Genomic DNA, 25,195 nt, shown 5'->3' with positions numbered 1-25,195 from the left:
ACTTGCAGTGATCCTCCTGTGCTGGGAGAGTACAGGCATGAGCCACCTTCTCTGGCGATAAGCTATTTTAAAAAAAACAACAAAAACTGGCACCAGGTGTAATTCTAAATTATGACAATAAGGACAAATAGCTTTTTCTTCACACTGACGACTTCCGGGATGACATCAAACTCAAGGATGAATTTATTATACAGGTCCATGAGTCACAGTTAGTAGGTAGGAGAGGATCTTTTAAATTACAAAATCATATTAAAATATTAGTAATTGTCGTAACTTTTTCTCTCACTCTCTCTTATCTCTCTCGCTATCTTGTTCATGGTCCTGATGACTGAATGTCAGGCCTCCTGCATGCTAAGTGGTTGCTTCACTAATGAGCTACATCCCTAGACACTAATAATTATAACATTTCTTATTTATAAAAATAGGGCTGGGGATATATCTCAGTGGTAGAAGGCTTGTAGAGGCTAAGATAAAACCGCAACTCAAAGTATGCATTTCCATATCATGTTGAAATACATGGTAGCAAGTACTTTGCATTTTTGATAAGTTTATTACAGGAATTAATCTGTAGGATGTAATAAGAAGAAATGTCCATGCAAGCCTTTATCGGTCATTAGAAGCCTTTCTCGAGGGTTTAATTGTTAAAAAAAACCTCATGCATTATTTAAATAAACAAGAGTGGCTAAGCTATATACTTAAACATAATTAATAGAGGTCAGAGAAATTATATAGTAATACTGCTGAGAATATTCAGAAGTCTGACTTGTTTTTCTTTTCTAGATGGAAGGTAACTTCAGTATACAAATGGAACAGAATGAGTTGCTATAAAGCCATTATTTTTCCACAAAAGAATTATGGGTATATTTTTTTTTAAAGAAAATAAAATCAAGCAAAATAAAACAGAATAAAGCCATCAAAACAAAACTTTGTAAGAGACACAGAACTTCAAAATAGGAAATCAACAATGGTTATCATAATGCCTCTTATTGTCTTCAAAATGGCTGCCCTTACATAGATATCTTTTAAATATACTTCTGAATTTTGTACTAAAGGATACCAGATAGTTTCAGGTAAGTGTTATAAACATACTACTTGCCTATGAAGTAAACTCTATACAGAATGCAAGCTGGGTAACAATCTGTATCCAGCAGAATGATTTAATGAACTGACTGGTTTCAGTTATTTTTTTCTGCAATATGAAGGGCTGAACAAGATTTTTGATAACTGAATACTCTATGAATCTGCAGGTGTCTAAAAGAAACTAGTTATTTACCTTATCTATGTAAGAGTTGAGGCTTAGTTTTGGCATTTACTTTAACTGTAACTAATCAATATTTTCAGTACTTCAAGATTATAGTCAGAGACTACCAGGAAACATCTCTACACATCCAGTTAACCTAACAGTTGAACTCAGTTGTTACATATACATTGAGAATATAGTCCCCCAGCATTAAGATAAGAATACTGGCTGCTAATGTTAACTTGTTTGCTTGTTTATTTTGTTTTGTCTTTTTGAGGCAGGGTCTCGCTATGCAGTTCAGGCTGGACTTAGGCTCACTTTGTAGCCTAGGCTGGTCTTGAACGCAGTGATTCTCCTGCTCCAGCCTCCCAAGTGCTGGGATTACAGGTGTGCACCATCACGCTCAGCTATGTTAACTGTTTTAAGACTATTTCCTAAATAGAAAAAAAGGAAGCAAGTAATACCTATTAAATGTTCTCTCCTTACTATGTGTCAGGTTCAATATTAAGTGATTTAGATACATTAGTTTATTTTCACATTTACTGAAGAGGTGCTGTTGGCATCAACAGATATGGAAACTGTGGCTCAGAGGAACTAAATAGATAGGACAACTAAGGACCATATATTACCAAATAAGTGGTTTGACTAGCAACCAACTTATAAAGAACCAGTCTGAATCTATTTGAAAAGTCAGAAAGTACTATGCTGACTTTGTCATATGGAAAGTATCATCTTTTTTAGAAAAATTCAAACTTTCAACAGTGATTTCTCAAATGTAACTATATTAACAATCTCAAAAAATACTTTTGAGACCCTCAAAACATGGCTTGTAGCACACAAACTTAGAGATACCAAGAATCAAATCACTCTGTCTACATGCGAAGCCTTAAAAAATAAAATAAACTTATCACTAAGGCTACTGTGACTGAACTTTTAAAACAGAGATTGGAAAACTGAAAAATAAAAGTTGATACTTACCAACCGAAACAAGGGCACCTCCTCTTCTTTTTCCAGCTCTTGAATTTAACAAAACTCCCTCTTTTTTCTGGCAGGTAGAAAGTGAGTGTCCAGGATGACCTGGTGGTTCAGAATCAGTCAGCTCATCATCTTCCATGAAAGCTTTGGCAATCTCCACTGCTTCTGTTTCAAAATAGGTTTCTGGTTCTTCGGGATTAGGAGAACATACTTCTGCACTTGTTCGCACAGAGTCGTTAGAAAAAGTTTCAGTTTTACTAATTTCCATTGAATTTTGGGGGAAAGCCTGTTCTTCCCTCAAAATATGAGCATTCTCAAAAAGCGATCCTCTGGTTCCTAACACCAAGTGCTGTTTGTCTTGCTTAAACTGAGAGAGACAAGGAGAAAGTGTAACAGAGTGATTCCCTTCTGATGAACTGCTTTCAGTGTTATAGTTACTTGATACTTTGTATTCATTATTGCAGTTTTTTTGCATTTTAAAGTCTATGGAGTGTTGAGGGGTACTCTCATCAATACAAAGAGGTATTTTCGATACATCTTGTCTAGATGAAGTCGAGTGCCCAAGAGTATAAGCAGTTTGTATTAAATCAAATTCTTCTAACATTCCCTTAACTTTGTGTAAGGCACTTTCTGAAACTGACACTTGTTTTCCACTTGCTGTGCTAAATCCAGAGAAAGCAGTTGAACGTGCACTATGGTGAAAGTTTTTCGGAGGTGATGGTACTTTTGAGGGGGTGCGCATTACAGTAATTTCTTCTTTTGTGAATTGGTCTGAATGTTCACTGCTTTTAAATACTTTGGAAAACAGCTGCTTGGCACTATCTTCTGTTTTAGAAAACATCTGTTTTGCCTTTTGTAATGAACCATTTGATACTTGTACAGATTTTCCACTTGCCGTGCTAAAAATTCCATAAATATTAGAAGACATTGTCTTGGGAAGCTTCTCTGTATCACTAAATTTACATTTATCTGGCGCTTTCAAGCTAACATAAGATGGTCTTTCAAAAATGGTCTCCAACCCAGACATGCTTTTGTTATGTTGTAAGCTTTCTTCACTTTGAGTATCAGCAAAACTCTTACACGACCGCACACATTCTTCATCATCTGGAGAGTCAGGAAAAATAGCATCCTCTGAATTATCTAATGCCTTACTACCTGTCACAGTTTCCCTTTGGCAAGTATCTGATTTACTTTCAGTGTTTTGGTTAATCGTCTTATTGCAGTTTTCTATAAATACCTGTTTTTCAGTTGAGTCCTGTGAAACAAAGACCATTTTACTACTTGCTGTACTGAATGCAGGTGGCCCGACCTCATAATTACCTGAATCAGATACAGCCACGTTAACGGCTGGATTTTTACTTTTGAATGGTGAAGAGATAGTCACAGGTTGCTGAACACAAACATCTTCATTTATGGCTTGTGGATGTGTGCTTACTTTTATAGTTGGTACTACTTCAGAAAAGTCAGTGTTATTTTTATCTTTGACATTCATGACTAATTCAGTACCAGAATCAACTTGATTTTTTGAGAGATATCCTGAATCATATGCATTATCAGAATGACTAATATCAAAATGGTAGCTGTCAGACATACAACTGTTACTCAAATGAGGTAAACCTTGTTTTTCAGAGACATGACTTTTGTCATTTGCAGTTATGTTACTGCTTGAACAAATTTTATTTGAAGGATTTCCCACACAATCCTGAGAATATTCCTTTACACATACACCTTTAGCAGTATTTACTTCTTCATGTTCATCATTCAGGTCTTTCAGCCACTTTGTTGCCTTAAATAATAAAGCCGGATTCACAGGAATTTTTTTACCATGTCCTGTGTAAAATGCTACAGGCAAATCTTTAATAGCTGAATAAGAGAACTGATCTGTGCAGGAAGTTGTAGGAGGGTTTGCTATTCCTTTTTCCACATTTTCAGGTACTTTAACTTTTAAAGAGATACTATTTGATGCTTTGAGATTTTTGGTTTGTCTGTGTAAACCACCACTTACGCTGGGCATTTCTTCACACTGTGGGATATCTGTTATCGCAACAGTCTCACGTGCTAATTCAAGCCTTTCTTCACAGTCCTGTCTGTCACTCAGGATCTTTGCTACTTGGTGACCCCATTTGGTAATTTTACTAACATCTTGCCGGTTTTCATCAAAAAGATTTTTCACTTTGTTCAAAGATTCCTTTGCAATATTTACTTTTTTCCCACTAGCTGTATAAAAACCCAACAGGTTAGGTTCGTTTTCTATTTTACATTCAGGCTGTTGCAAGACACATAACTGAGCTGCAGTACCAGCTGGGGTACTTTTTTCCAATATTTTGTTTTTCATTACATTTGTTTCCTCATGACTTGAAATATCCATTTTATTCTTTATGCCAGGAAGCAATTTACAATTCAAGGAATCTGAAAAGTCATTCCATTCTTCTGTTTCTTGATCAAAGAGATTTACAGCTTTATTTAATGACTCTTTGGTGACACTGATATTTTTTCCACTTGCAGTCTGAAAGGATATACCAAAATTGTTTGTATATTGTTCCATCTCATCTGTGGTTAACTGTTCATTTGAATTAATATAACATGTTTCTTCAGCCTTTACAACTTCCAAACAAGTTAAATCTGACAAAGTTTCTTTAAGTTCTGTGCTTACCTCACTCATAAACTGGCTAGATAATTTAAGATGCATATTGTGCTGATCCTTACATGGCAAATCATTATCTTTCTGAATATAACCTGTATCATTTTTACTTGAATCTGTGCCTCCAGGTTTTCCCAATTTACAGTTATTGGTACTGGTACCAATATATTTATTATCTTCATTTTCTGAATTTCTCATGCAATTTTCAGTATTTTCTTCAGCAAAATTGCCAGTAGTCATTTCAGCATTACTTTGTAATACTGCCTGGCAACTGTTTTTCACATTTACATTTTTATTGTTGTTATGATTTTCTATCTTAAACACTGAAGCAACAGAATCATAACATTTACTTGCAGAGAAACTTGGATCTACTTTGTCAGAAGTCTCTTCACTAATATTCTCAATGTCACTGAACAGTTTCAAGGGTTTTTGGGGAGCTTCACTAGAAACACTCAGTTTCTTTGTACCAAGACCAGAATAAAAACCTCTATACGCTACTTCATTTTCATTTGTTAAAAAACCAGCAGCACTTTTGTTAGGATTGTTTTTTAATAAACAAGCAGATTTCTGTTTTTCTCCAGCTGCTCCTCCAAACTTTTTGCTGCTACCCACCTGACAGATAGATGAGGCATCAATTATGGCTTGAAGATTAACATCTTTCGATTCCTTAGAAGTGGTACTTAAGGCAGTCATCTGGTTTCCAGGCACTTGGAGTGTGTTACTTTTTATCAAGTGGTTTGGTTTTCTCAACTGTGTAAATTCAAACTGACTTCCTGATTCTTCTAATATAGAAGAAAGTTCTGTAATTTCTGCCTTTTGGCTAGGTGTTAAATTAAGGTTTGAATTAAAATCTTGCTTTACTGATAACCTCTGGGAGGCTGTGTGGTTTTCATGATCAGAAATAGAGGCACTTCTCTGGACATATGTAGACACAGTATTAACTGACTGTAAATCAAATGCATGAGGTTTATTTAATTTCTTTTCGTTATTTAATAAGGCATTTACAATTTCAACAGGAGCTGAACTAGTAGGATACTGTTCTTCAATATCTTTGAAGAGCATTTTGCCTTTTTTAATATAATGTTGGGAGACTTTTATTTCTTTATTGGAAGCTGTTCTGAAGCCACCTCCAAAACTGTGACTCGAAACTGGACCTAAGATCACTGTCATTTTGTGTGTGTAATCATTCCTGTTTGGCTTCCTATCCAAGGAGAGATCTGATTTCAAGTCTTGACCTGAAGCTAGATGCTGCTTTACATCAGTTCTGTTCTCTTTAAGATCATGTATTGTATTTGATGGGCCAAAGTCTTCAGTAATTGGCATTTGGACCACTTGTTTGTCATCTATGTCTGTATCTACTACCATGGCAGAGTTCTGGAGAATGGACTCTTTCATAAAACTGCAGTCAGATCCATGAACCTCCTTAGTCTTTCCTAAAACAGGACTACTTTCATCAGTTATTTGGAAAACAAAATTATTTTTATTGCCTGCGAAAAGTTCTTCAGAGTTTGGATTACCAGGCATTTCTGAAATTAACGAAGTTTCTTCCTGGTCTTCTTGGGTTGCTGTTAGATTTGTATTATGGCTGAACGGCATCGTCACCGAAGGTGATGCTGCTGATACATATTTTTCAGGTGGCAATAGCTCAGTTTTTTTAGAATTTAAATTTAAAACACATATTTCTTGATTGTTTTCAATAGAAATATTTTGGGCTAACTCAATACCAGTTTCACAATTCTCACGTTTTAGTTTCTCTGATATTTTGTATGATTTTTTTCCTTTAGAAATCATAACTGGATTTAAAAGAGGATCCTTGGAACTAGGAGTTAATGTAAGAGGGCTGGTATTATCATGGCCATCAAAAAAGCTTTTCTGTGATTGAAACAGAATACCACTATGTTCTGCTTCTGAATGCCGCGCTTCAGGCTGACATGTTACAACCAAGACATTTTCTTTTATATCTGAAACTTTCTGGCTTTTTGGATCATCATCCCACCGTCTTTTCTGCAGGCATGACAGAAAATCAGTTTCTGGGGATGTAAGTGACTGTGATTTTTCCTTATTAAGTTTTGTTTCATTATAATTAAGGTCCTGAGATATTATTTTATTAGCATAACTACTTTCATTATTGGAATGTTTCCTCGGACTTGTTCCAGAAGAGTTGGTCAAAAAGGTTGACTCTTTAGGATCATTCTGAAAACAGTTTCTTTTGACAGAAGAATGTGATAAACCTAAACATAAGAATATAAGATGACAAAATAAAATTAAAGCATCACTACATTCATTAACTATTCTGCTAAGTTAAAACAGTAGTGTTTAAAACAAGAATTACATGAAGAAAAAGGTATCAGATTTAAAACAGAATTCTATGTATTCTCCATTGTGAAGGTATTATACTTTCTAGCCAGATAAACAGAGCTTCAGTAGTTTTAAAACAATAACACATTAGCACACTCAAAATAGTATCCAGTTTAAGTAAATAACTACCTATCATAAATAAAACTCAAATTTCCAAAAACTTTTAATTTTTATTGGCAAATTAAATGGGAAGAAACTTCATTGCCAAAACTAGTCTGGTAGGAGACAGAAAAGCAAGACAGGAGAATAAAAATATTAAAAATTTTCTGTAGCTAATTTTTTTTGTATTGAAAAACATAATTAAGAGTCTATGTAAAAGGCCTCAGTTATAAAGGTAAATGAGCAAATTTGCTGTTAATTTTCTCTGTTCTTTCAATTTCCTGTAAGTCAAGGGTTTTAATTTCATTTCATTTAACCAGTGATTACTACAATGTACTAACTGCTTCACTAGCTTTAACTCTAATATGCATATGTACAGACAGATAGAAGGACAGACAGAATCAAGCATTTTTCTCAGGAAATTTAACTCAAACCTCAAACAGTCCCTCTGTACTCCAGTACCAACATCCTATTCACTATCATTATGGCCTAATGACATTTTCTCATAGACAGATAAATCACTTTTTTTTCCTGGAGAGATGACGTTTATGTTGCCCAGGCTATCCTTAAACACCTGGGCTCAAGTAACCCATCTGACTCTGTCTCCCAAATAGCCATGACTACAAGTGAGTGGCCCTATGCCAGAGTTTTAAACCACTTTTTTAAACACAGTTTTAGTTACTGTTAAGAGAACTGTTGCTAAAACAAAAAATGACTTTCATTGTTCATACTCTGGAGAACCAGAGACAGAGCAGTAACTGTACGTACGTATCCTCTAAATACTTAAGATTAAATAACAGTAAAAATCATTATTTTAGAACAGCCTAATTAGGTTATTGCATGCTTTAGAGAAAATACATAGCACAACATAAAGTTGCTTAATTTGCACATAAGAAGCACTTTCAAAATTAAAGCAGGAACTAAGTAGCCAAGTTCTTCATATTTCTAAATCAGAATCTGCCTGTCTGAGCAGTGATGAAGCCAGGTTAAGGCATATAGCATAGGCCCGGCTGCTAAGGAGGTAGATGAAGAATGATTGCTTGAGCATGCAGAGCAAGACTGTTTCAAAAAAAAGAAGTAAGGGCTGGAGATACAGCTCTGCAGCCCGGCAAATTGGCTAGGCCTAGGGTTCAGTCCTCAGCACCACCAAAAAAACAAAACATTAAAAAAAAACAAAAACCCAAAAATTATGCTGTGCAAACTGACTTGCTAAGTTTGACTCTGAATATAAGATATAAAGATCTAAACAAACAAACAAAAACTACAGAAGCAGGCAGTGAATTTTTTAAAAAGGCTAAAGAAACACATCATCAAATAAGAGATATTACCATTATCTATAAACTACATGCACAATTTGACAAAAAGATAAAACGAGAAATAGTACCTGCATCAGCATTTGTAAACGTAAGTGATGCTTTGAAAGTGTCTGCTTCAAACTGGGCTGAATGGCTAGTTAGTTCTGTTTTTTGGTTTTCCTGCAAGTTTTCCCTTTGATAGCATGCCTTATCATTTATAGCATAAATAAACTTTTTTGTCTTCTTTTTCAAAGATGATATTAAACCTGTATTCTTCAAAGTTACAGAAGAATGTGGGATAGCAGCTGGCAAACTTCTGTTATCAACTGAACTTAGACATAAAGAATCCTCTTTCTGTGAACAATCAGTATACATTTCCAACCCACTTTTAGAGGTTTCAGTTTCTTTAAAGTTTGGCTTCATCACAATGTCTGAGAGAACTGTATTGAAAGTGTCTTCAGATGGTTCTCCTATCTTGAATATAGGCCTTTTGGCACCCTGAAATAGAGGAGATACCGGAGAAGTCCAAGACACTGTCCCTTTCACTGCACGAATGGAGTCTTCATGAGATTCAGGATGCTGCCTTCCATCTCTCTCATCTACAGGTTTTTCCCCATTTGATATCTTTTCTGATAGGCTAGAAGTATGTGGCAAAGAATTTTCTGAAGTATTATGGTTTGAACTTTCTTTTTCACTCTCTATTGAGTCTTTTCCAGAATTATCTTGGTCATAAGAAGAGACAGGCAGTACAGGCATTTCCTTCCTCTGGGTTGCATTTGGACCTGGGAATGTTAGCTGGGACCACTCACAGGATGAAGATGGTGCGGCTTCCTTGGAGATTCTGTCACTTTCAGGGCCAAGAGGCTTCTGACTTGCTACATCTGAATCTAAAGGATCACCATCATTTGGTTCCATTTCAGATGTCAATGAATGTTTATTTTCTTTCATTTGTTCTTTGAAGTCATCAGTTCTAGCTTCATGGAAAATTTTTTTCCTAGTCTTGCTTGTTTTTTGTAGATTTCCTGTTCTATACTTAGGAAAACATAGTGAAAAACTATCTTCATCAAAAATGTCTGTGACTGTTTCATGCACTTCATTTTCTAGGGGATTTGGCATTAACTTTCCAAAATGATCTTTGCTGCTACATGTTTTGCCAAATGAATTTCCTACCACTTCCCCCAATCCTGTTAAAATTTAAAAAGAGGCACATTAGTGATTTTATAATACAGCCATAATTTACGTATTACTGCTACCTAAGACATGTAATATATATTAAACAACACATAATTTAGCATTTAAGGGTTATTCTGAGTGCTAACATTTTGTTTTCCTCTGCAAGTCACCTTCCCCTATTCTTTTGGTAAAGCCTGATGCCAACAAACCCAAAGCCTTTTATTCATATTCCAATCTCTAATAATCTTCTTTTACCAGCTCTGAACAATCAAAGCTCACATCTAAAATTACTATATATTCAATTTAATATTTAGGATTTATCAAACCAGATGTTACAAATCAATTTTGTGGTGCTACAACTGAGAATAAAATCTCACTGTACATACATGTATAGAAACATATACACACACTCCCCTGATACTACACACAGCCATTCCTATACTTTTATAAGTATATGAAAGAAAAATGCGATATTTCAATAACTAACCTGTAATATATCTAAAACTATATTTCTTTTTAATTAGAAATATAGCAATATAGTTTTAGATATAGCAATATATCTAAAACTATTTCTTTTTAATTAGACTTTGTATCTCTGCAAAATTAGTTTTGGTTAGTATTGGTTTTGTTTTTACAAAATTAGTATTGGTTTTCCTTTTGTGTTACAAAATATTGAGTAATACTGCCTTAGTACGATATTTAAATATTGTCATCTAAATCAAGTTAGTTTATACCTTCAATGTCTTGACTGTAAGAGTCAAGACAGGAAATACAATGTATATTCTCTATTAAAAAAAAAAGAGGATCAATTATGCCAGGTAAAAGCGGTTCATAGCAGGTCCTCTTAATTCAGTTGGAGAATACTTGTCTAATCAAGTGTAAAGTCTTCAGCTGGACCCCAGAACTGCAGCCCACCACCAACATAAGTTCAAGTAAACAAAAAGACTTACCAGAATGGCTAGCTTCTCTTTGATTTTTGTTTTCATTTTCCATCACAGGAGGGATAAAGCTATCATTTTTCTTCAGATTTTCGTCATGGCTAGACAAAGAGTGCTTCAAAATCTGCAAACATTTTTTAATATCACTAGTATAAATACTTTTAATGCACCTATGTATGCAAGTTATTCTTAAACACAGAGCAGAATTTTTCAGAATGTCAAAGAAATTATATAAAGGATCAAGTTTAGAGACTTTCTCAAAGGCTTAGATAAATTATAAATTAGAGAATCAAAATAAGGACAAATGGTTTATCAAAGCATTTTCTTTTTTCTTTTTGAGACAGGGTATTGCTATGTTGTCTTGGTTTGCCTTGGTACCACTATGGAATCCAGGCTAACCTCAATTAAAGGCACTCTAAAAATATAAGGAATTTCAATTTCAACAATATGATCAATTTAATATTTACTTACCACAGTAGTATCATTAGGAAATATAGTTTCAGATACTTCATCTCTGACTGTAAAATAAAAACTCAATTTACTTGTACTGTATTATTTATCATATACTAAAATACTAGTTTTTAGTCAGAAACCATAAAGTACCTCTATTATCAGAGTAAATGACACATTTTGGCCCAAATATAGTAACTAGAAAGGTCAGTGAATAGGCCATACTTATTACACTTCACAGGAAGCTGAGATATAATGGCTGGTTGATCCCAGCTTTATGATACTACTGTCATAAATGACGGAAAATCAGATGAAGCTGCAAGACTAGGATTAAAAAACTAATGCTCTGAGACTTGAATATTTGCTTAGAAAATAATACAGTTTAAAAGTACATTGCATATTAAATAGTTCTTAGCATTCAAAACAAAAACCATTCTCAGTTAAAGATGAATCAAAATGGAATGTTTATTTTACTAGAATAACCAAACAAACAAAATTCTGGTTTGTGTATAAATTCATGCTTTCAGTACATTCCACAATAATAAGCACATATTTTATGACTTATACACATACATCTATACACACATAAGCTTCTTAAATTTTACTATGTATAAGGAAGGTATATCTCATTAAACTTGAATTTCAGATTAACAATAGGTAACTTTTTAGTACGTCTGAAATAGCATAGTAAAAATTATTCAGTTTACCTGAAAATTAACCACATGTGCTGTATTTTCACTTGCTAACTCCAACAACCCTAACCAGATGTGAAGCATTCTAATTTTTATTATTTATACTTCATTAAAAAAGAAAAACTGTGTAGATTCAAAATTAATTTGTAAACTACATTATTTTTCTATAATTTGAAAAACAGTGATCTATTTCGGTGTCTTCTAAAAAGAGAGCAATGTCATTGGTATTTTTTCCTCTATTATCTAAACTTTCATGTTGTGCCTATAAATTGAGATGCATTTTTGTAGGTGAACTTTCAAATTCTTGTTCACACTGTATTTAGTCATTTATGACACTTCTTTAAACTTACATTTTTACTTAACATTATAAAATTAAGAAGTTATCATAGTCTCTCAATATTAAGTCATGACTATCCAGATCATAGCTACTCAGAGATTTTAAGTTGCTTTACAATAATAAATACTTTTAGATCTGGTACATTAATGAAATCACTACCTATTTATTTAACATTCTAAACAGTACTAGAGAACTACATAAAATATATTCTTTTGCTTAAAGATCTGCTGAATACCAACTGTGGGCCAGGAAACTGTACTCAGCCTTTACAGAGCTGGGCAGAGTTCAACAGGCAGATAATCAAATAGTTCACATAATGACACAGATGTATAATTACAGTTATGAAATTTAAAGCCTCAGTTGAGTACTACTGGCAATGCAGACCTGCACGTCAGATTTAAACAAGGAAGCAAAGCTTATTCAATTCTACATTAATGATCAAAGTACTAAAATTATTTGTAAAACTTCATAGTTAATGCCAAACATTAGCTCTTAAATGCTTAATATGTGTTGGCAAATAAGTATTTGTAAAGCTACTATAGACAAAGGGCACAGTGCTAAACTGTAACGCTCAACTCCTTTATAGAATACTACTTAGTGGGCACACCAGCAGGCAGGACTAATGGGAAGTAGGCCCAGAGTGGGGACACACTGGTAGGCGGGACCAGTGGTGTGGAAATGTCCGAAGCAGCAGTGAGCCAGCAGTTGGTGAGTTAGGGGAACAGGCATGGTGCTCCAGCACACCTGGAACAGAAGTGTGCAGGCAGGGCCACCACTCTATGTCAAAGTGCTCAGGGAGAACTCCACCAACAGGAAACCAGGCCCAGCTCCCATATCCAGAGGCCAAGATCGGCCTGTACCTGGAATAAACCCTACTGCAAACTTGGCTGGAGTACACAGCACAGTTCTGGGATTTGAGCTGGACAACACCACAAAATTATAGACCTCATAGGAATTTTACTACCTTTCTTTTTCTTTGTTTGACTGGATTTCCTTTATCTGGTTGGGTTTTTTTCTTTTCTTTTTTTACTACTTAGGGTTTCCCCCTTTCTTTTTGCTTCTTCTATTTGTCTTCTCACTTTCCTCAACCATCTTTCTTGATTTTATGATATTTTTATGAGTAAACACTGCTTAACTTTCTTTTATTCTTCCTTTCCTATGTTCTTGCTTCCCAAAATGTAGGTGATCATCGTTTATCCTCCAGCCTAGCTTCTACTATATTTGACTCCATTCATCTTTGTCTCATCCCCATCCCTCTTAAATCCCACCTCCTTCCCCTGCAACAGGTAAAATCACTCTTCTTAGGAGAAAATTACTGCATACAAGTTCCCTGTATATGCTGGGTTGTTATATAACTGTAGAATCTACTCCTATGATTAAAGTATCAAGTTACTGGTTATCATAGGTTGTCAGCAGCCAGGCTGTGCTGGATGCTATTGTTATTGCTAACTGTTCTATTTTCGCCAGGATGTCATACTTGTTATAACCAATGTTTCTCCCTTGATTGTTTGGAGTTATAACCATCACTGTAGTCCAGTACAAAAGAACTGGGTGCTGAGTCAAACAGATAGCAACTTCTCATTCCTAATTAATTGGGAAAGTAGGTTCTTGGGATAGACACAAAGACCAAGAACTACCTGCAGCTAGAAGACATCCCTAAGGAATAAACACTTCTCAGGGAAGCCTTGATACTAGTGATAAAGCTATCTACCATAAGAAATCTGTAAGCATCAACATACAAAGCAAAATAAAATAAAAAACACAAAATAGAAAATGACAAGACACAGAACCAAAATGCAGCCAAAGACCTTCAACCCATCCAGGACAAGTCCAGAGCACAATGAGTCAGAAACCAGAAGCCACACACTAGAACTTTCTTAAATGATTGTATCAGACGTAAAAAACAAATGAATGAGATTATAGAAAAAATAATTATCTTAGGGAAAAAAAGACATGATGATCAAAATGATAAAAAAATGGAGCAGATAGGTTAAAAAAGAGATGCTTAGGAAAACTACGGAAACCATGAATGTCCAACACACGAAAGAAATGGACTCTATAAAACAGATATCCAGGAGATTAAACAAAGGACTTTGCAAAGGACTGAAAAAAGGTAAGGATACAGATACAGATACAGTATCAGATCTAACAGTGGCTAGTGACCACAAAAAGACATCTTAAAAACAAGCAAAGAACTATTAAAAATCAATCCAGCAGCTACAAGATGAAGCAAAGAAGAATGCAATTGATCGGAGTCAATGAGAAAGCTCAAGATAGCACAAATGCCATAAAAACACTCTTCACAGAAATAATGGCAGAAAAGTTCCCAAACATGGATAAAGAATTTGACATACAAATAAGTGAAGCATACCGAACTCCAAATAGCCATAACCAAAATAAATTACACCACGGCATACAATAATCAAGATTCCAGAAATTCAGCACAAGAGGAGAATCTTGAAAGAGATTAGAGAAGAGACAAATCACCTATAAAGCAAAGTCAATCAGAATCACAGCAGACTTCTTGATGCAAATTCTCAAATCAAGGAGAGCTTGGAGAGAGTTATTTTAAGCCCTAATAGAAAACAAGCAATAACCCAGTTTGATGTACCCACAAAACTACATTTCAAACTCAATGGAGAAATAAGATATTTCCATGAAAAAGAACAAATGGAGGCTGGGGATTTAGCTCAGCAGCATAAGCACCTGCCTTGCAAGCAGGCGGTCATGAGTTCGATCCCTGGTACCGATAAAAATGAAAAAGACAAAAAAAAAAAAAAAAAAAAAAAAAAAAAAAAGAAAAGAAAAAGAACAAATGAAGAAGTCATGACCATCAAACAAATTCTCCAAAATACTCTAAGGGATATTTTACAAGGAGAAAACAAAGACCACAAATACAAGAACACCAACAGAAAGAAGCTACCAGGAAGGCAAGCAAATAAACAGGGGGAAAAGACAGGTAATCAACAAAAGAAAGTAATATGAGAAGGATAAGTGAATACATATCAATTATAATCATCAATGTTAATGGTATCAATTTACCAATCAAAAGAAACAGAGTGACAGAATGGATCAAGAAACAAAATTCACCTGGGTGTGGTGGCACACACCTGTAATCCCAACACTCGGGAGGCTGAGGCAAGGGATCACCGCAAATTTGATACCAGCCTGGGCTAACGAAAAAATCCCCAAAGCCCCGCAAGATCCAAAAATACGCTGCATACAAGAAACTCAGAAAGAAATTCAGAGACTGAAAGTCAAAGCATGGAAAACAATGCTCACATGACAAGAACCCAGAAAAAGGTACAGATACCTTTTCTATTTGCAGACAATGACTATTATTTTCAAGCCAAGATTGAATTTCAAGCCAAGAAGGTCAGTATATACATGCTAAGGGAAAACTCTAAGAGAGGAGATAACAATCATAAACAAACATATAACAAATACCAGTACATCCAACTACATAAAACAAATATTAACTGACATGGAAAATCAAGTAAGCACTAACACAATTTAATGCAAGACCTTAATAATCCAATGTCACAAATACACGGGTCAACTAGACAAAAAAATAATCAGAACTAAACCAAACCTGTAAACAAATGGACTCAGTAGATGTCTACAGAGTGATCCACCACCACTACATCATACTACATATTTTTCTTAGCTGCATATGGGACGTTCTCCAAAATAAGACAAAACAGTAGCTCACAAAACATGCTTTAGTAAATGCTGAGGAACTGAAATTATTCCATATATATTATCTGGCCGGAGAGAAATGAAAATGAAAAACAATGGCAAAAGAAATCACAAAAACTACATAAACACATGGAAATTAAACAGCACCATCCTGAACAACTAATGGGACACACAGGAATTTAAAGAATAAAGTAAAGAGTATCTACAATTAAACAATAATCTCAATATGATATACTGGAACCTATAAACACAATGAAAGCCATTCTATGAGGGAAATTTATAGCAGTGAGTTATCACATCAAGAAAACAGAATGAGCTCAAATGCAGAACTTAATGATAAATCTCAAGCTTCCAGAAAAGGAAGAACTTAAAAGCAAATGCTGTATAAGAGAAGAAATATAAAAGAACAGAAATTAATGCAATGGAGACTATGAAAACAATACAAAGAATCAATCAGCTGAAGAGTTAGTTCTTTGAAATATTAAATAAAATTGATTTGATTGTTGTATTTTGAAATTCAGTTTTCTTCTTCACTTTGGAATAAACTGGATTTGAAAAAAATAACAAATTAATTGATAAACTCATAGCCAACCTTACCAAAAAAAAAAAAAAAAAAAGACTCAAATTCACATAAGGACAAAAAAGGTGAAATCACAACAGATCCTACAGATCATCAATACCAACTTCAAAAACCTGCACTCTATTTTGTATTTTTATTTTTTTGGTACCAAGAAAAACCTGTAAGATGGAATAAGATGGAAAAATACAAAAGAAATGGACAGATTCCTAGACACATATGAACTGCCAAAACTCAATTAAGAGGATACAAAAATTCTAAATAACCTGTTATCAGCCAATGAAATTAAGAATGTAATAAAAAATCCACCAACAAAGAAAGCCCAGGTTTGGACAGATTGTGTTGAATTCTACAGGAAACTTAAAGAAAATCCAATGCCACTACTGTGGAAGTGCTTTAATGAAACTGAAAGTGAAGCAGTATTTCCAAAATCATACCTGGAAGCAAGTGTGACCCTGATACTAAAACCAGAGAAAGGCCAAAACAAAAAAAAGAAAATTCTAGGCCAATCTCTCTTATGAGTGAACATAGATGTAAAAACCCTCAATAAGATATTGGCAAACAAAATGCAGCAAAGCAATAGATGATTCAACAAGACTAAGCAAGATTCATCCCAAGGCTGCAGGGTTGGTATAACATATGCAAAACAATAAATGTAATATACTACATCAATAGAGCAAACGACAAAAATCACATGAGGATCTCAACAGATGCAGAAAAAGCATCTGACAAAGTCCAAAACCCATTCATGATGAAAAGCCTAGAGAAAATTGGATAGATGGTCTTTATCTCAACCCAGTAAAAGCCATGGATGACAAACCAATAGCCAACATCATAATAAATAGTCAAAAACTCAAAGTTTTCGCTCTAAAATAAGGAATGAGACAAGAATGTCCAGTATCATCACTCCTATTTAATACTGTTCTGAAAACATTAGCCAGAGCACTTTGACAAATGAAAGAATTAAAAGGAATAATAGGAAATCAAATTATTGTCATTTGTGTATGATATGATACTCTACATAGAAGACTCCAAAAACTGTATCAAAAGACTTGTAGATATGATAACCAAATTCAATAGTGTAGCTGTATATAAAAATCAGTGCTCAAAAATCAATACCATTCCTATACAGAAATAACAAATTCACTAAGAGAAAAACTAGGGGAACCAAATCTTTCACAATAACGTAAAAAAATACTTAGCAATCAGTCTAACAAATGAAGTGAAAGATGCATACATTGAAAATTATACTACTCTGAAAAAGGAGATTGAAAAGGATATCAGAAAATAGTAAGGTATTCCTTGCTCATGGATAGAAAGGACTAACAGTGAAAATGGCTATACTTCCAATATTGTTATACAGATTTAATGCACTCTCGATTAAAATATCATTAGCACACTTCACAGAATTAGAGAAAACAATCCTAAAATTCATTTGAAAGTACAAGTGGCATAGGATATCAAAGGTAATTCTGGGCAACAAAGGCAAGGCAGGAGTCATCACAATTCCTGACTTGAAATTATACTCAAAGCTACAGTGATACAATCAGTGTACTGATTTTATGGTACTGCAAAAACAAAACAAAAAAACAACCAACCAAACAAAAAAACCCACACACCTGAGGATCAGTGGAACATATTAGTGGATGCAAACACTACTCTAAACATACTTAGTCACTCTGTCTTTGACAAAGAGGTCAAACATGTTCACTGGAAGAAAGATAGCCTCTTTAATAAATGGTGCTGGAAAATCTGGCTTTCTACATGCCGAAAACTAAAACTAGAACTACTTCTACTACCATGCACTAAACTAAATTAAAAATGGGCCAATGATCTAAATATTAAAACAGAAACACTAAATCTGTCAGAAGAGAGAATAGGTAGAATTCTTGAAGACATGATGTAGGCAGAGTTCATGAACAAAATCTTGATCACATGGGAAACACTTCAAAGAATGAATAACTGGGGTCTCATCTTATTAAAATGTTTTTGCACATCAAAAGAAATCATCAACAGAGTGAAAAGATGACCCATAGGGTAGGAAAAAAATTTTAGCCAGTTGTCCTTCAAAGGACTTATATCTAGAACATATGAAGAATTTAAAAATATCAGACCAGTGAAATTTAAAGATCCAATCCAAAAATGGGCATCTGTGATAAATACATACTTTTCAGATGAAGAAATACAAATAGCAAATAATTTTATGAAAAAATGCTCAACGCCATTCAAGAGATGCAAATTAAAACCAATGCTGACATTCCTTCTCACTTCAGAAAGAATGGTTATAATCAAGAAATCAACCAATAATAAATGCTGGAGGAGCTGTGGGAAAAAGGAACCCTTCTCCACTGCTGGTGGGCGTTGCAGACTGGTGCAACCACTGTGGAAATCAGTGTGGAGATTCCTCAAACAACTAGGATTAGAGGTTTCATTAGACCCAACTATTCCCCTTCTGGGTATCTTCCCAGAAGAATTAAAAACATCTTACCACAGTGACATATGCACATCCATGTTTATAGTAGGACAGTTTGTAATAGCTAAAATCTTGGAAACAGCCCAAATGCCCATCAACCAATTAAAGATACAAAAGATGTAGGGTTTTTATATAACAGAATTCTACTCTGCCATAAAGTAGCATAAACTTCAGACATTTATTACTAAATGGACGGACTTTGAGACTATAATCATAAGTGAAAAAAAATCAGACACACGTGTAAATATTGCACTGTCTCACTAGGGTAGGAAACTGAAAGTATAAATAAAACCAAACTGGACAAGAGATATGGTAAAAAGTGAAGAAAGTACTCAAAAGGAAAGGGGAAGTAGGGAGAGAGCGGGGGAAAGGAAAAGAGAAAATGAGAAAAGGAGGATGAAATGGAAACAAAGCTTTGAAAATAAAGAGGAGCGGGGCTGGGGATTTAGCTCAGCGGCATAAGCACCTGCTTTGCAAGCAGGCAGTCATGAGTTCGATCCCTGGTACCAATAAAAACAAAAAAAAAAAAAGAAAAAAAAAACCGAAAATAAAGAGGAGAAAGAGTTGAATGGAGGGGTGGGAATGGGAGAGAAAAAGATGAAACAAGGTATATCATGTACAGGTACAAAGTCCCTGTGATGAATGCGATCATGGCATATACCTAAATTGTAGCAATAAACTGAATTAAATTAAAAAAAGAAAGCTAGCCAAAAAATAATACATATATAGATTTTTCTTATGGTTAAAAAAAGTGTTTTCTTAAAAAAATACACTGGAACCTGATTAATGTGTTTTGAAATTTTGTTGTATTTTTTTTCTTTTCTTCTTTTTCTTTTTATCCTTGAAATAAAACACATTTGGAAAAAATATATATACAATGGAGTACTACTCAGCTATAAGGAAGGATAAACCTCAAAGATTTCTAGGTAAATGGATGCAATGTGAGATCATACTCTTAAGTGAAATAAATTGGACTCACGTGTAAAAATATTGTATTGTCTCCCTGGTATGAGAAACTGAAAGAGTAAATAAGGACCAAAATGTTCAATAAATACTATGAAATGGGAACAAACTGTTTAAAAGGAAAGAGGAACTAGGGAGAAATGAAGGAAGGAAAAAGAAAATTTAAAAAAATTTGAAAAAAGAATAAAATGGAAACAAAGCTTTGTAAGTAGGGGAGAGAGGTTGAAGGAAAAAAGGGGGGAAAAAAGGAATCAAAATGTTATATACAGGTACACATTCCCTATAATGAATATGATCATCATATATATCTAAAATACATTAATAAATCTAACTTCAAAATAAAAAAAAATTTTTAAAAACCACTTAATGTATTTGTGATTTACTCCACTTTACATTAAATGGAATAAAATTGTTTTGAACCAACATACTGTCAAAGACAGTATTATTTACACATTTTCATGTTTTAACAAAAGCATTACAGATGACACTGAGTCTCATCTACGTTTTCTGATACAACTCACATTTGCTATTATTACCTAGGAGCACTGTAGAGCCAAGAGTTGGAGGTGTAGCTAAAGAACTTGACCAAGACATATCAGGATCCACCTCTGCTCCGAGACTCTCAGGAATGTGTTTTGGTGTCTGACCCTAGGAAAAAATGCAATAGTTTATTCTGCAGAAACACATTGATGATAAAGAATATTTTTCCCTTCACTTTTTTCATTTTTCATTACGGGATGCCTACGTACAGATCCACAATCTCACAGCAAGGTAAGACAGCATTGTCAAATTAATACATCATAAAGAAAAACAAGCAAATACTTACCTTCACAAGCCGGGGTGTATGAAATAAACTCCCACATATAACTGGAGGTGAAAAGAGAGAAATCATTAATTTTTATCTTTATTAATCTTTCAATGATTCTAAAAGTCTTGTTTTTGATCATACCTGGCATTTTTCTTTGTGGTGTTTTCTGTGTACATCGTAGAACAAGAGGACTAAAACAAAACAAATTCCTTAGGATATTAAAAATTAACATGGCCAAAAGGAAGTAAACCACTAGTTAACCTAATCCTTAAAGATTTTCAGTCATACCTATTGATACAATTACAGTACTTTTAAATATTATGTTATTTTCTCCAAAACCAAATCTCCTGAAGATTAAGTAGGTTACTAGGTGATATACTTTTAATTTAAAAACTATGTAATATAAATATCTAATGACATCATATCCCCTCCAAAAACTCAAATCACATAAACATTTACTCTAAATTGATATTTCAAGGAACTTACTGCTTTACTATTAATACTTCAGAAAGCCATAGAACATATAAAAACTAAATGGTTCAACATTACAAAAAAAATAAAGCAAATATTTCTAACATTAAAAACTCCTCAATTAAAGGACAGCCTTAAAGATTATTTAAAAACATGATTCTCCATCAGGCACTCAGATAAATATTAGGATGAAAGTTAGATTTCCATAAAATAAATACATTTAAAAAATGTTTCATTTTAATTTTTTTTCCAGTCCTAAGGACTGAGCCTAGGGCTTTCACATGGAGCTATACCCCCAGTCCTTTTTATTTTTATTTTACAGATGTGGTCTCACTCAATTGTACTAAGCTGCCAACTAAGATGTCTTAGCTCCCTGAGTGCTGGGATTACACGCATGTGTCACTACGATCTGTTTCATTTCAACATTTTAGTATGAGAGCTTCACCATACCTTTCACTGAAACAAGAATTCAGAGGTGGACTGGTAACATCACTTATTCGGTCCACGTTAGCCTTTACTGTGTGACAATTTTTAAGTTCAGTATCGGCAATATCCGTTCCTATAACAGTATCATTCAGCAATTAGTCTTAATTCTGAAATTTTGTACTTAAAAACAAAGTCTCATCTACACTAAGAAGAATATGAAGAGTTATTCCTCCCATATCAAGCATAGTATATGTGTAAGACCCTTTGGGCAATACTCCAATTTAAGACGTAAGTTTAACCTCAAAGAGTTCATAATCTAGTATTTCTGAAATAGTCACAAGTGGAATAGACGGTAGAACATGAAGCATTCTCCCATTAAGTTACAGATAATGGTATGGTATCAGAGAGAATCACCAAGGATAAGTGTAATAGAAAAGACATTATCCAAAAACCTACCAAGATACTGAATCTGACCATATCAGCCTACTGTAGAAAAAACTTCACTGAGATCCTATTTCAAGATCAAGTTCAAACACCATAACAAAGTGCAGCAATAAAGTCTTTGATTGGATGAGGGGTTTTGCTTTTGGCCTGTTTTGATGCTGGGGACAGAGCCAGGGCACTGTGCACACTGACTATGTGCTCCACTACTGAGCAGCAGCCTACCCCAGTTTGCTTTCTGCATTTTATGATGCCATTTTTGCACATTCTACTTTGCAGCTCTACCGAATCACTGCACATCCTGGAAAAATGCTCTCTTTAACCTATAGGACTTTGTACAAATGTTTCTTTTTCGCTCTTTTTCTTTTTAAGGCTTGTAGATAGAAACATCCTTTTTAAGGCTCCCATTTAGAAACTACTTCCCACGGGAACATTTAGTGTGCCCTGTGGTGAGCACAGGTGCTTGATCTTTTTGTGTGCTCTCTGAAGTTTATCATGAGATGTCCTTGTTTCCTCCCTTATTCTGTGAGTTTCTTATGGCACAGATTATGTCCTATCACTGATTTCCTAGCAAAAACAACACCTGGTATATTATGGTCACTCTGAATATATTGATTAAATCAATTAGCTAGAATTATGGAAAACTGTAGAGAGCAGTATATCTACTGTCATCAAATACTTTCCTAAGACAGTAACAGAGTTTCTAAAGCTATAGGTAGCTCTATCAATATCAAATCCTAATCATAGTTTTTCAGTATCCCTGTTTTCCCGTAAGTACTCTATGAAAAGTACTCAAGCCACACTACTGGTCGGTAGCCTCAGTTTTGTCACCCAAGGCATTTACTGTAATTCTTACAAAAAAACGCTTTTAACGGTAGTTATTTTAAGCCAGGCTTGGGTAGAACAGGCCTGTAAGCTAACACAGAAGAACCTCAGGTTCAAGCCCAGCTCGGGCAACTTACTGTTTTAGAGAGACCATATCTTAAAAAAAAAACAAAAAAGCTGGAGATAACATTTACTGTAAAGGCCCTGGGTTCAATCTCCAATACTGAAAAAATAAAATTGCTTTAACTGATCTTATAATCTCTAATTTAAAAAACATTTGGGAAAATAAATGGTACAATTTATTTATATAATAAACAATTCATATACTATTTTAAAAAATAACTGTTACTAGCCAGACACGGTAGTACATGAATCCCAGCCTTCGGGGAGGCTAAGGCAAGAAGATCACAAGTTTGAATCTGGCCAAGGCAACTGAAACTTCTCAGAAAATAAAAAGGGCTGTGGACACAGTTCAGTGCACAGGCCCTGGGTTCAACTCCCAGTGCTGCAAAAACAGACAACAAATCTATAAATGGTATGTAATATATGTATTACATATTACAACTGAACAAAGTTAAAAAAGTGTAATGTCTATTGCTTGCCCATTTCAGCAATGATTTTAAAATAAAAGCAAAAGGTATCAAGCAATTATTAATGCATTATAAACTTTAAAAAGTTAACTCCTTTGCAAGGAGTTCGAATGACCTTACTAATTCATTTCTATTCTTCTCTGGTTAGACAGGCCAATTCCATCAGGTTACAATAAATAATTAGCCAATGATTAACATAGTATGTTCAGCAAAAATTACCCAAACTCTTCCTTACATTACACAACAGGTGCTCAATTTACATAGCAACTTTGTATAGGTTTTTACTACAACATATCACACCAGCATGTCTGTCTTTCTCTCCTAAAAGACTGACTACCTAAAGGTGAAACGCTAGCTCGTTCATGTTTGTACTGTTAATGGTAGCAAGCCACCCGGCATAAGCAAGCATTGAATATTTGCTGAATGGATGATTTCACTTTTGTCCTTTTCTCTATTGTATCTGTCAAATACTCCTCAAAGCTCTCCTATACCTCATAATTTTCTCACTATATATGACCTTATCATTTTCCAAAAAAAAGTTTATTTTACACCAAGTTCTCCTGACTGTATTCTTTCCCTAGTTTCAGCCTTTTCCTCCTCAAAACCTGCAGAACACCTTCACCTTAACATCCCACTACTGTCTCAAACTATAGCCCAGAACTCAAGAACTTACTTATGCTCTGCCTTGTCATTTGTCTTTTGCATCTCTCCATGTCTAGGCTACTCCCGGGTCTGATAATTTCCACCTTCCATATCTATTTTCCCTATTACAGTAGCCACCCCTTACCCTTGGGGGATATATTCTAAGACTCAGTGATGCCTGAAGCTCAGAGTGCTCACTCCTGTTATGCCACGTTTTCCCCTAGACATGTGCATGTAGGATAAAGTAGGCACAGTGAGAGATTAACACTATAATAAAATAGAACAATCGTAACAGACACTGTGATGAAGTTCGTGAATGTGAGCTCTCCCTCAGTCTCACTGGGCTGCACCCATCCTTCTTGTGATGTGAATGGATATTATGCTTACAAAATGGAATGAAGTGATGCAGGCATCATGATATAGCATGAGGCTACTATGCAAGTTACCAGAACACAAACAGCACTGTACTGCAGGTCAGCTGGATGACTGAGATAGCTTGAGTAAGAAGTTAGGGCCTACAGAAAACGACAATGCAAGACTTCACCATGCTTCTCAGAAAGGTATACAATTTAAGAATCATTTACAGCTGAAAATTTCCACTTAATATTGCAGTTGACTTTGACTAAATGAAACCGTGGAAACTTAAAACATGAAAAAGAGGGGGTTAGTGAACTAATTCACGCACCTGGTCTCATCATGTGAACACCAAGTGCTTCCTTTTTCCCCTCCCCTTGAGTACTGGGATCGAACACTGATCAACATCCCAGGCCTTTTTATTTTTAGACAGGGCCTTCCTGCACTGTCCAAGCCGGTCTTGAATTTGCACTCCTGACTCAGCATCCAACGTTGCCAAGACCACAGGCACATAGCCTAACTCATCTTCCCACCTCCTATCTTGTCTTATGAACACCCAGGTAGTTTAAGAAGTAGGGCTTCTACTCTAGGAGACTAAGTAAGGCAGGATAAGGGCAAATTTGAGCCCAGTTGGGGCAACTGAGTAAGATCCTATTTCAATAGTTTAGTGTCAAGACTCTGGGTTTGATATCCAGTACTCGTGAGGGGTGCGGAGTAGGGGGCTGGGC

At 34.8% G+C, this 25,195-nt stretch overlaps 1 protein-coding gene across 7 annotated transcripts in view; it reads right to left on the bottom strand.

Annotated features, from left to right (window-relative positions):
- Brca2 (BRCA2 DNA repair associated) overlaps nucleotides 1–25,195 on the bottom strand; it is an 86,923-nt gene that overhangs the window by 39,894 nt on the left and 21,834 nt on the right. For 6 of the 7 annotated variants that reach the window (XM_063232597.1, XM_063232600.1, XM_063232599.1 and 3 more), the window contains 8 exons: nucleotides 21,640–21,748; nucleotides 20,860–20,909; nucleotides 20,737–20,777; nucleotides 20,447–20,558; nucleotides 11,191–11,237; nucleotides 10,732–10,843; nucleotides 8,698–9,792; nucleotides 2,219–7,087 (listed from right to left, as the gene is read on the bottom strand). In XM_063232597.1, the coding sequence (XP_063088667.1) occupies nucleotides 2,219–7,087; nucleotides 8,698–9,792; nucleotides 10,732–10,843; nucleotides 11,191–11,237; nucleotides 20,447–20,558; nucleotides 20,737–20,777; nucleotides 20,860–20,909; nucleotides 21,640–21,748 (6,435 nt within the window). The remainder of the gene's footprint in view (nucleotides 1–2,218; nucleotides 7,088–8,697; nucleotides 9,793–10,731; nucleotides 10,844–11,190; nucleotides 11,238–20,446; nucleotides 20,559–20,736; nucleotides 20,778–20,859; nucleotides 20,910–21,639; nucleotides 21,749–25,195) is intronic. The other variant, XM_063232602.1, reaches the window with a different exon arrangement.

Source organism: Cavia porcellus, unplaced genomic scaffold (assembly GCF_034190915.1).
Source record: "Cavia porcellus strain 051 isolate PalLab524CR breed Dunkin Hartley unplaced genomic scaffold, mCavPor4.1 scaffold_21, whole genome shotgun sequence".
Taxonomy (NCBI): Eukaryota; Metazoa; Chordata; class Mammalia; order Rodentia; family Caviidae; genus Cavia; species Cavia porcellus.
The sequence above is the reverse complement of the archived record's forward strand: the minus strand, read 5'-3'. Positions and strand labels throughout refer to the sequence as shown.